This window comes from Hippocampus zosterae, chromosome 13 (genome assembly GCF_025434085.1).
Source record: "Hippocampus zosterae strain Florida chromosome 13, ASM2543408v3, whole genome shotgun sequence".
Lineage (NCBI taxonomy): Eukaryota > Metazoa > Chordata > Actinopteri > Syngnathiformes > Syngnathidae > Hippocampus > Hippocampus zosterae.
In genome coordinates, this window is record NC_067463.1 from 20,084,977 (window position 1) to 20,097,522 (window position 12,546).

A 12,546-nucleotide genomic window follows, 5' to 3' on the forward strand; every position below is an offset into this window, starting at 1 on the left:
ATTTATTATTTATGTATCCTGTTCCTTTAAATGTTGCTGCAGTAAGGATTTGTGGGTAATATCCTTTCGTAAAGGTTGCTCAAGTGGAATCCTTTGCTAAAGAAGGTTTCAAGATTAGATGCTGGCACCTTTTCTAATAAGTAAAAAATTCGAACGCGCTTATCGGCTAACTACTTCCGGGTCACGTCGCACGGTAGGACACGAAAGGAAATTCATTTGCATAAACGAGAATTCGCAGGCCCATAGAGTTGACACGTCTGTTAATTTGTAGTATATAATATTTCCTTTTTACCACCTTTGAAAATATGAACACCGTTTTGTCAAGAGCTAACTCCCTTTTCGCATTCTCTCTGAGCGTCATGGCGGCCTTAACTTTTGGCTGTTTCATCACAACAGCTTTTAAAGACAGAACAGTTCCTGTGGACGTCCGTGTCTCTAAAGTCATGCTGTAAGATTCTTTGAATTCATCCTTTTTTCGAGATCTGTGACAAGATTCCGCTCGGCTTTTGTCAGATTGTGCTGTGTTCTCAAACATAGGCGTGAGTGGAGGAACTTTAATGTTGCAATTGACCGCATTGCTGACAGATTCTGCGAGGGAATGCTTCATCTATAAAGTCAACAGCATTCGCAGCATCGAATAATCAATGCGAAATAAACCCCTGGCGACTATTTGATGTAAATATTGCTCGTCTAAGGTAGTGAAACCATCGATTTTTGGAGTCAATGAGTTGCTGCATACGAGACTGATGTTCAGCCAGAAATATCAACTTTGTGTTTACAAGGGCTGGTGTTCAAAGTGAAGAGAATATACGACAGGTGTTAGATCTGTACTAGACAATTGACATGGTCCTCTTTGACAGAATTGGACATTTCTAAACACTAATTTGCAGGGCGGCAACGATTTGGGGATTTTGGGACTGATGCTGCTGGGGAGGAGGGGGTGACTAACATAAAATAAAAACGCAGTGTTTTGTGATTTATACCTGTATATATATTTTTTTTTTTGCAGGAGGAATGTTGACGACTTCACTGGACCTAGAGAGCGCAGTGACCTGGGTTTCATCACATTTGACCTCTCAGCTGATATCCTTTACAAATATCTCTAAATGAAATCTGAAGGTTTGCGTTTGTGTGTACAAGTAGCGAAGGTTGTTTTTCGACAGGGTTCATTCATTTAAGCTTGCAACAACACTGAAACATTCACCGTTTTAATGGCCATAAACTTTAGCAGAAAGATTTTGCTAACTTTGGCACTCATGAGATACAAAGGCCTTACATTAATGCTACAATCAAACCTTGTTACAACATACCTAGCGGGACGAAACTAATCTTTACATTATAACGGGAGTTTGTGGTAACCGTATCCAATAAAATGGCAGTGATAATGACGTTATAAATACAGTATGTCATTGCCAGCAAAAATCGGCAAATTGAAAATTAATTACATGAAATTGGGACTGGGTTTGGGAGTAAATATATCTTCCAGGGAAAAAACATTATGACAGATCTACCAATAGATAATTTAAATACAGTACACAAATGAAAATAAATTATCGCTTATGAAACCGGTCAGATTCTCTACCAGCAGGCTTAGCAAGTTTTCTGGCAGAAACATGTTACTATACATGTACATTTCTAAACGCAACTTTTGTCCTATATCAGTTACTACAGTGCATAATGTTGGTATTTAAGTGTAATGTTGATTTCACGTCAAATGTATTTTTCACATCTTGGACCGTGATTGGTAAGGCACAGCCCATGTGTTGTCCATGTGTAGTTCAAAGTGACAGAAGTGATCTTATCCCTGCAGGTGCGTAAAATGAATTGTTGTTGTTTTTCCCTTAACTTTTGTACATTTGCAGCCAATATTTGACTGGAATGTAAAACAGCTCTTTCTCTATTTGTCTGCTGAGTACACAACAAAAAGCAATGTAAGTTACTTGAAACAAACGCACATGCCATCTTACCAGTACACGTCTGTGTCCTTTTTTTTTTTCTAAGTCAAATTTTACCACAGTCCAATGCAGATGTTGCAAAAATGCAGATTTTAAAAGACAAAAAGATGAGTTGAGCAACTGCAGTATGTTATTAGCATATTGCTATAAACCCCTTATATATATATTCATTCATTCATTCATCTTCCGTACCGCTTGATCCTCACTAGGGTCGCGGGGGGTGCTGGAGCCCATCCCAGCCGTCTCCGGGCATTAGGCGGGGGACACCCTGAATCGGTTGCCAGCCATGCAGGGCACACATAGACGAACAACCATCCATGCTCGCACTCACACCTAGGGACAATTTAGAGTGTTCAATCAGCCTGCCATGCATATTTCTGGAATGTGGGAGGAAACCGGAGCACCCGGAGAAAACCCACGCAGGCCCGGGGAGAACATGCAAACTCCACACAGGGAGGCCGGAGCTGGAATCGAACCCGGTACCTCTGCACTGTGAAGCCGACGTGCTAACCACTGGACTACCGGGCCGCCCTCTCTCTCTCTCTGTCTCTCTCTCTCTCTATATATATATATTTATACACACACACACTTTTGTATACATTTTTTTGAGATACGGTACTTTATGAATTCAGGACAATGTTTGCTGTAATTGAAAATGTGTATTGTATTCAAACGTGTCAGTGGACATTTTGCCACATATTCTGTATCTGCCTGAAACATTCTGCAAGTTGTAACATAAAATGTTTGCGCGTGTGTTTGTTTATCAGTCTTTGAACCAGGTGGTGCTCTGGGATAAGATTGTCCTACGAGGAGAAAGCAACAAACTGAACCTCAGAGAGACAAAATCCAAATACTTCTTCTTTGATGATGGAAACGGTCTCAGGTAAGGCATACACGTGGCTGGTGGTTGAAAAAGGCTGAGGCTAAGCTTTATCTGTGGACGTACGTATAGAGTATATGTATCTACACAAGTGGACAAAATTGTTGGTACCTCTCTGTGAAGTAAAGAAAAGCTCACATTGGACACAGCAATAACTTGAATCTGACTGAGGTATTAATACCTTGAAATTGTATTAAACGGTGAAAATGAGACATTGTTTTTGAATTGGTTATAGCCTTGAGGATCTTAAATTTCTGAGTCATACTGTATATGCGACTGTAATTACAGAAACATCAAGTTGATAATGTGCTTCCTTCGCTTCTTCTGATTTATGGTTACAATGTGTTACAAACCATGTCAGCAAGCAGCACAATGACTACTTGTCACACTTTAAATGGGCGAACTGACCGATTACAAATGTTATGATGCAATTTTGGGGGCACACCTTGGTTGATTACGGCGGCAAATGTTTTTTTTTTTCTCACACAAGTGCTTTGTGTGAGAGTCAATAACTGACATGACTATCTTTCATCCAGGGCCAACAAGAACATCACTCTGACGCTGTCATGGAATGTTGTACCCAACGCTGGAATACTGCCACTTGTCGCTGGGAGTGGACACATCAGCCTTAGCTTTCCTGATAAATATGAGACTCCAAAGAGCTATTAGAGTGAAACAGAATTTCCGTTTATAATTTACAGCGTATTTCTCTCCACGGAGGCTTTTTCCAAGTGCAGCCATACTGTCAATGTGTTCATTAATTCATGTAATTTTCGGTGAGAAATAAAATAAGAGACTGGAACAGTTTCGATCCTTTTTTTAACATCTCAGGCACAGATTAAGAATGCAAGCTTTGTTGTTGGAATAATTGAAAAATGGTCATAAAATAGTGTTTACTGTCACTTTGGGGTAGATGCTATACTACGGATTGGTAGTAGAATTTCGGGACACACTACACTGACCACACTTGTCTTAATCACTGTGATTTATTCCATAAAGTCATTATTTCACCAGTTTAGATCTCAATGAGATGAAGAACCTCTAAAAGAAAGTTACAGATATACAAAGAGAAACAAAGTACAATTTCCAATTTCACAAATTTTCGGATTCAACCATCTATGAGCATGGCTAAGAATAAATTGTTCAACCAGCCACGCTACAACATCCAACATCCTATGGAAGCTGCTCCCATGTCTTTCAATTTAAATGTAAACACGTTTAAGGGCACTGTTTTCTTGGGCTTTGAGTCATTCTGTGTGGAAATTACCATATTGGCCTGAATATAAGACGGTGTTTTTTGCATTGAAATAAGACTGAAAAAGTGGGGGTCGTCTTATATTTGGGGTCTAGACGTTATACCCATTCGTGACGCTAGATGGCGCCAGACAGCATTGCGGAGATCATTGCAGTGAATGCTGAACTTTACTCCCCAGGCCAAAGTGAACCCCTGCCACGAAAAATAAAAATAAAGTTAGCGTTAGCACGAAGAAAAAAATATATAAAATAGCGGTAAGAAGGAAAAGAGAAGAAAATAATAGAAGAGATAGAAAATGGAGAAACGTAGTGACAACCTGGAGAAAAGTGGGTGGAAGATCGGCCAGGTTAACCGGCAGCTGAGGAGAAGTTATGATGTAACTTCTCGGAGCAGACCGAGTCTTGCCTTACGAATACACCTGTGCCAGTGAGTGAGCATGCAGATCGCCAATGCAGCGCATCCAACCTCAGCGTACAACTGGTGAGACAGAACTTTAAACTTTGTTATGAACCTCATGAATGCGTGGTCACTGTGCAAAGACACGCCTGTACGGTACCAAACAAAAACATATATATATATATATATATATATATATATATACCGGTATATATACATATATATACATATATATATTCATTCATTCATCTTCCATACCGCTTGATCCTCACTAGGGTCGCGCGGGTGCTGGAGCCTATCCCAGCCGTCTTTGGGCAGTAGGCGGGGGACACCCTGAATCGGTTGCCAGCCAATCGCAGGGCACACAGAAACGAAAAACCATTCGCACTCACACTCACACCTAGGGACAATTTAGAGTGTTCAACCAGCCTGCCACGCATGTTTTTGGAATGTGGGAGGAAACCGGAGCACCCGGAGAAAACCCACGCAGGCCCGGGGAGAACATGCAAACTCCACACAGGGAGGCCGGACCTGGAATCGAACCCGGTACCTCTGCACTGTGAAGCCGATGTGCTAACCACTGGACTACCGGGCCACCTTATATATATATATATCTCAAGTATCAATTGGAGTATCAATTGGATATAGACACTGTGCAAAGACACGCCTGTACGGTACAAAAAAAATACATATAAAAAAAAAATATATATGTATAGAGAGAGAGAGAGAGGAATCTAAAGCCTATCAAGCTGGACTTGGAACGAGTGGGGGAGGGACAGTTTTGTCATCTTGAACTACTACCCTAATCTGTTCTTAGAGAGAGAGGCTTAGTGAGACCTCAGGTTATATTGACAGTAATGTCCCGTTAGTGATTTGTTTCGGCGCCCCTCTCTAACTTCTGTGTTGATGTATTTATTTATTGTTTTTTTTTCTTGTCGTTTGTTAAAACCCTAAACGTTAGCAAAATTTATTGCATTTATTCTCTCTTTTAACAATTACATTTTTGTTTAGCATTTGTTTATTCACCACCATTCTCAGGCTACTTTATTGAGATTTTCAGAGAGAAATAAAACAGGATTCCGCAGTTTTTTTCAAGAATTGGCTTTTTTTTCCCCCTCCACATGTTTTAATTACTTTTCTTTTGTTTTGTAGTTATAGATTTATCACAATGAAGGACAGACTGGCTCAGCTCAAGGAGGTATGCAGAATGTTCATGGTTCTACCCTTTGCCTTACCGTCTTGTGAAAACAGTGTAATTCTGCTAATCTTTATAAAATAACTATCGATAAATTAAAATGCCACAATCGTGTTTGAAGTATCTCGATTTAACATGATTGGATTCAGTATAGCACAGTCAATTTAATATCCCAACGTTATGATGCATTTTTAAGAAGCCTAACCTAGAAGCAAACTTCACAAATGAATCCTAGGTCAAAAACAACTTGTTCAAATTCGAGATGAATGTGACCTAATTCAATTAATAATATTCCCCGAATTTTTCCTCAACACGTATGTTCAGAAGAAGTGCTGTCCTGACTTTAATTGAATGTCTACAAATGCTTGCCATTTAAATACATTTGAAGGGCCCAAATGAAGTAGATAACGGATACAAATATTGCATCTTGAAGTAGTAAACTGGACCTCATGCAAAACAATGGATGTTATTTTTTCCTTTGGCTCTTTTGCTTTCTGGATCCCCTCATTAATGTCTTCCAATTTGCTTTAAACAGACAAGTGATGTCGGAGGGGATGACATTGAGGTTACGGTGGAAAATGAGGCTTTTATGGAAGACTTTTTTGCCCAGGTACTATATGTCGACATCTTCTTCTAGTCAATGTCAATTCGATCAAAATACAAATGATGTTTTTATGCATGACTGTATGTGGTTCTATCTTGTTTTAGATTGAGGATATCCGCACCAGTATTGACAAGATTGATGAAAGTGTAACAGAAATAAAAAAACTCTACTCCACCATCTTGTCCTCGCCAACATCCGACCAGAGTAAATTACCTTCTGCTTCACACACACACACACACACACACACGCACACACACACACACACACACACACACACGCAGACCGGTTTATGTGATTTGTGGGGACCACTTTTTAGTTCATCACTTTCGGGGACACACACACATTTCTCTGCAATTATTTACGTTTGTATACTTGTATACTTGTCGTACTTTGCATTGTCTCTCCTGCTTATTTTTTTCTTCCCCCCTTCCACCTCATTTCTATATTTAGAAACACAGGATGATCTTGAAGCACTCACCAATGAGATTAAGAAGTCTGCCAACAATGCAAGAAACAAACTCAAGAGTCAGTACTTTACCTTGCATCTATTTACATGTTAGACTGATGTTACCAACCAAGGTTTCTTACAAATCAGAATTGTAATGGTTACTTGCTATGAATGTTTCTTTCCTTTTTAATATTGCAAGTATTTCATGACAGGATTACAAAAATAGATATGATGAACGTTTTTGGTTTTCAGTTATCACAAGAGTGACTGTAAGGGGAGTTAAAGCTTTTATTACGGACTTTTTTACTCTGTGTGAATGTTTGTGTGTGTCTGTGTGTGATTGTGTGTGTGCGTGGACACACACACACATACACACACACACACACACACACACGTGGAGTTGTACAGGTTATATAGGACCACATTAATAGTGGAAAACGTTCTGAAATGGTATTACAAAAACCTGGCATTTGTACATTGGGGTGTAAAATGTTCATGTCTGCTGCATGTAAACACTAATCAGAAAGATGTTGATGTTCTTGTTTAGAAGTGAAAAAGCGAGATAATGTCTTTTTTGATTCCTTGCATGTGTGTATTGAAACAGGCATCGAACACCAGCTTGAGACAAACAAAGATGAGAGGGCCTCTGCTGACCTCAGGATAAAAAAATCCCAGGTTAGAATCGTTGAATATCTAGAGAAAAGCAGCGTGATCTAATTTTGATACTGTATATTAAATCAGTGCTGCTATCACAATTTCCAAATGGTATAATGACATAGTAAATGATGTGATTCCGCAGCAGTTTAATCCCTCCTCCTTTTGATGGCACAAGTAAGTGTTGTTTGTTTTCAATGTTTACAGGGATATTTTGGCAGAGAACAACTTTTTTTTTCTTTTTAGAAACAATCAACATTAGGGCCTGATTTAATCAAGAGTTGCAAATATGAAAAACACACACAGACTTGATTGATCACACTAAAAGATATGGAAACTTGTACTGACCAGGTGCACGCAGGATTGCCAAATGTGCAACGTTGCTACGCAGTTCTTTGGTGCATTCTGCAAAGAGTACATTATGCAAGTTAGTTCAATTTGTCATTTATCAAACCTGATTAAGATTTGAATGACATGGCTAATTTTGTGTCTTTCCTAGCTTGTATGAAAGCCAGGTGCAAATACAATGCAGCAGCGCTAAGATGCGGGCAAAATCATGTCAACATTATTGAAATGCCAGAAACAAAAAACAAAAAACAAAAAACGAACATAATCGTTTGAGCATTCGCACAGTTGAAGATATTCATACCATGATAAGGTCCTCATTTTCATCATGATCAATTTCCACCATTGAAACACAAGTGAAATTTTTTTTTCTCCAAATTCTACAGCATGCTATCCTGGCGAAGAAATTTGTCGAGGTGATGACAAAATACAATGAGGCGCAAGTTGACTTCAGAGACAAAAGTAAAGGACGGATTGCCCGACAACTTGAGATCAGTAAGTTGCTTTGTCTGTAAATACCATTACAGTCTGTTCAAGATAAGATTCATGTCACCGAAAGCAGCAGCAAATTGAATATGTCTTAGTGCTGTTATGAGGACATTTTCTATTGTTGTGTTTTGTGCACAGTATTAAACAGAAAGCAAAGATAAAAAAAAAAAAATCTTCAAATATATTTTTTATTGTTGTTAATTGTAGCGGGCAAAGCAACAACGGATGAGGAACTGGAGGAGATGCTGGAGGGAGGCAACTCAGCTGTCTTCACTGCTGGGGTAAATATATTTGTTGCACACGTCCAGTGGTTCCTTGAGATAAGTGTATAATTCATTCCGTGACCATGCTTGTAACTCAAAACAATCATATCTAAAAATTATCTTTTCCCATTGAAATGAATGGAAAAGCCATTAATCCGTTCCAGCTTCCCCTCACAGAAAAAGAACAGTGTTGTAATGTGTATGTTCAATCACGTGTTAAAATAATACTCCACAATACTGTTTAAATCCATATGGCAATGGAGCAGACTTCTATAGATAAAACAGTGGGCGGCAATAGTGGCAAGGCCAACCAGCACCGCTCGTTACTCAAAGGGCTTGCCACAATTACTCTTAAAAGATCTGATCGAGTGCACATGTTTCTCACTTGAATAGTTTCAGCTCTCCTGTCTGAAGTTTTATTTTCAAAACTAATTCAGATGAAAACCGAGGTATGACCGTACCATTTTTTCTGCACTGTAAAACACTCCGGATTATAAGGTGCACCTACAATGAATGGCCTATTTTAAAACTGTTTTTATATATAGGGTGCACTACATCATAAATTGCATTGAATAGAAGCTATTCAATAGTGGCTGCAGTTGCACAATTTTCAGGAATAGCTTCAAAAATCAATAAAAATCCTTAAAGATTAACATGTGGTGTTCATTTCATTTGTGTATGTCATTTTCCCCACCGTTCTAATTAATCGTTTTGTCGGAAAATGCGCCAGGCGCCCTTCCCCTCAAACCCCGCTGTCAGGCTACATGCCATCCTGGTTTCCGCTCTGCTTTTTTCACCGTCTCCGATCAGTTACGATGATCACGTGATCACTTCGGCTCAATTTGACAGACAGTATGTCAAATAAAGGGTTAGCTGACTGCCCGTAAAAATAAAGATGTGCCCTTCCTTTGGCAGCAATGATTTGAACACCAGCTTATTGATATGTGGCTTTCTGTTCATTAAATCCACTGCGAATCCCCTGCTCAATGGAGAATAGGTCCTTAAAAAAACAAAATTCGCCCTCAAAAGTCCTTAAATGTCCATAAATAAAAAGCAAGAGCAAGAGTGGGAACCCTGATAATCCGTCCTGGGTTTTGACTTTTGTTGACAGTTCATAATCCGTCCTTCCCAGGAGTCTGAGATGCTTGAGACATGCTGCATAAATGTGCTTGCAAACAAAATGTGGTCTTTTTTTTCTACATGATAATGTCTATGTGATCTTTTTCACAGATTATGGATTCCAATATAAACCAGCAAGCTTTGAACGAGATTGAGGCTCGTCACAAAGACATTATCAGGTTGGAGAGCAGCATCAAAGAGCTTCATGACATGTTTGTTGATATTGCCATGCTGGTTGAGAACCAGGTATGTGACAAACAAATGCAAGGTAAACAGATTAGAATTCTCAAAATAAAGTTCATATTCAGTGAAAATATTGATAACAACTTTGCACATATGCATTTTGTGTGCTTTTTTTTTACATTTAAAATTTAGAATATCCTCAGTGATTAATGAAGCCGAAACTAAACAAATTATTTCATGCCATTTTGATCAACAAGAGACAATACAGTGAGGAAAGTGATGAGGAAAACTTTACAACAGTGGTTCTTAACCTTCGTAGAGGTACAGAACCCAACCGCTTCATATGCACATTCATAGACCCCTTCATTAATGAAAAATAAAAATTTGAGAAGTGTTCCTTCAGTTTTGCCGGTGTGACTAGAGTTGCTCAACTTGGCATGACAAATCATGCATGATGCATGTGAATCCATGTGTTTTTTTGTGTGTATTGAAACATTGTAAAAAAAAAAAAAATCACACGACATACTATTCCAACAGTCAAACATTGTAATGTGATCATCTGCAGCCAGTGATGGCCAAGCGGGCGTGTCATAACTAATTGACATGTTGTGTGTCTTAACCTCCGTGTTAGAGGCTCCGTCGAACCCCTGAGACCGATTCATCGAATCCCTGGGTTCGATCGAACCCATGTTAAGAACCACTGCTTTAAAGGAAAATCATTGCATGCCTGGATGAGAATACCCTTTCTGTTACAATTCCATACTTTTATCTTGCCCAATCATGGTTAAATCATTCATGCCAGTATGGAATCTGTGTGTAGTAAATAATTGGCTTAGGGGTGGGGTGTGTCACAATTTTTCTTTGTCACCTGGAGAATTAGTGTCTGCATTTGCTCATTATTTCTTGGCCTTCTATCTCTCAGGGTGGCATGATCGACAGAATTGAAAGTAACATGGACCAATCAGTCGGCTTTGTAGAGAGAGCAGTTGCTGACACCAAGAAAGCAGCCAAGTTTCAACAGGAAGCACGAAGGGTAAGTGTGGCTTGATTTTCTCAAGTTAATTATTTGAAATATTTCACTTGTTATAATATTTTCTTGACTTCTGAGTTTGATGAGGGAGCAGATCTCAACTCAACTCACCTGTATTTATAGAGCACTTTCAAACAACCACCGCTGTATACAAAGTGCTGTACATGGAGAAAATATTATAGATACAACAATAAACAATAAATTAATAATGAGGACAGTAGAGCCGGCCCGGTAGTCTAGTGGTTAGCACTTCGGCTTCACAGTGCAGAGGTACCGGGTCCGATTCCGGCTCCGGCCTCCCTGTGTGGTGTTTGCATGTTATCCCCGGGCCTGCGTGGGTTTTCTCCGGGTGCTCCGGTTTCCTCCCACATTCCAAAAAACATGCGTGGCAGGCTGATTGAACACTCTAAATTGTCCCTAGGTGTGAGTGTGAGTGTGATTGGTTGTTCGTTTCTGTGTGCCCTGCGATTGGCTGGCAACTGGTTCAGGGTGTCCCCCGCCTACTGCCCGAAGACAGCTGGGATAGGCTCCAGGACCCCCCGCGACCCTAGTGAGGATCAAGCGGCTCGGGAGATGAATGAATGAATGAATGAATGAATGAAAAAGACAGTAGAAAGCACAAAAACAGTAAAACTAAGATTAAGTCGTAGTCATGCCGAGTTGAAAGTCATGGGATAGGCTGCTAGCCCGTGACCCTCGTGAGGATAAGCTCGCTGTCATGCATTGTAAGAGTAGAATAAGGCAACACACTAGAAATATGGAGAATACTAAACATCATCGAAAATAGCTCTAAAAATACACACTTCCGAGAATATTCTATAAAAGATAAAAACACTGTTATTGATAAAATTGCAGATATAACTAATTCATTTAATGAATATTTTGAATCTAGCAACCTAGCAAAAAGAAATTCCTGTTGAGCTCATGGTGCAACGGTACACTCGCCTGACTTGTGTTCGGAAAAAGAAAAAGAATCATCAAATCATCAAAAGAAAAGTTAACATAAAATGACAAAACACCACAAGACAACACATTAGACACAGACAATCATGCAATCTTAACCACTTTCCTGCATACACTTTGTTGTCTGAAGCAGTTGAAGAACACCTGCATTGCATATTTCTTTGTTTTATACTGACATAATGTTTTCTCCTTCTCTTACATGCTCTGAAGAAACAAATGATGATCTTCTGTTGCTGTGTGATACTGGCTGTTATCCTCGGTTCATTTGTCTACAGTTTTTTTAAATAAACAATGGGTACATTCTTTGACTTGTTGAGTCTAAACAAACGAAAAGCTATGCACCTTAGATGACGGAGAAAACTCTTGGGGCGTGTCCTTTGCTTTAAATGTTATCTGTCCTTTTCCTGCACCCTGAAAAGCTCATGTGGAGAATACATTTCGAAATACATTCTACAGTATACAGTATGTCTGAAGATAATTGATGAAAACGTGCACAGACTGAGAAAAATTGTACCATCATATTGAATTGTTGAGCTGAGCTGTTTTCCTCTTTTCCACCATTTCAGTTGTCTGGATTTTTTTTACGGTGTGGCCTTTCCCCACACTTCTTGCATCAGGGGTTTTCCCACACAATCACAAGTTTAAAAAGCTTCAAAAATCAATAAAAATCCTTAAAGATTAACCTGTGGTGTTCATTTCATTTGTGTATGTCATTTTCCCCACCCTTCCAATTAATAGTTTTGTCGGAAAATGCGCCTGGCGCCCTT

The 12,546-nt window shown here is 39.3% G+C and overlaps 2 protein-coding genes across 2 annotated transcripts; both read left to right on the forward strand.

Moving 5' to 3' along the window:
* Positions 1–117: 117 nt before the first annotated feature.
* On the forward strand, positions 118–3,637 carry spcs3 (signal peptidase complex subunit 3). The gene is made up of 5 exons (XM_052083824.1): positions 118–448; positions 1,010–1,083; positions 1,855–1,931; positions 2,723–2,838; positions 3,372–3,637. The coding sequence occupies exons 1-5, from the start codon at positions 306–308 to the stop codon at positions 3,502–3,504; spliced, it is 543 nt and encodes a 180-aa protein (XP_051939784.1). The 5' UTR covers positions 118–305; the 3' UTR covers positions 3,505–3,637.
* A 1,584-nt stretch (positions 3,638–5,221) lies between these two features.
* On the forward strand, positions 5,222–12,461 carry stx3a (syntaxin 3a). Its single transcript, XM_052083811.1, has 10 exons — positions 5,222–5,684; positions 6,217–6,291; positions 6,390–6,489; positions 6,736–6,810; positions 7,338–7,408; positions 8,119–8,227; positions 8,429–8,502; positions 9,715–9,849; positions 10,709–10,819; positions 11,990–12,461. The coding sequence occupies exons 1-10, from the start codon at positions 5,655–5,657 to the stop codon at positions 12,065–12,067; spliced, it is 858 nt and encodes a 285-aa protein (XP_051939771.1). The 5' UTR covers positions 5,222–5,654; the 3' UTR covers positions 12,068–12,461.
* Positions 12,462–12,546: the final 85 nt, after the last annotated feature.

What these genes read in the sequence shown, in the direction of transcription:
- spcs3 (XM_052083824.1), top strand. Translation starts at nt 306, where the DNA reads ATGAACACCGTTTTGTCAAGAGCTAACTCCCTTTTCGCATTCTCTCTG. An exon ending in CGTGTCTCTAAAGTCATGCT is followed by an intron (nt 449 to 1,009) that starts GTAAGATTCTTT and finishes TTTTTTTTGCAG; the next exon opens with GAGGAATGTTGACGACTTCA. An exon ending in CACATTTGACCTCTCAGCTG is followed by an intron (nt 1,084 to 1,854) that starts ATATCCTTTACA and finishes TAACTTTTGTAC; the next exon opens with ATTTGCAGCCAATATTTGAC.
- stx3a (XM_052083811.1), top strand. Translation starts at nt 5,655, where the DNA reads ATGAAGGACAGACTGGCTCAGCTCAAGGAG. An exon ending in GACTGGCTCAGCTCAAGGAG is followed by an intron (nt 5,685 to 6,216) that starts GTATGCAGAATG and finishes TGCTTTAAACAG; the next exon opens with ACAAGTGATGTCGGAGGGGA. An exon ending in TGCCCGACAACTTGAGATCA is followed by an intron (nt 8,228 to 8,428) that starts GTAAGTTGCTTT and finishes TGTTAATTGTAG; the next exon opens with CGGGCAAAGCAACAACGGAT.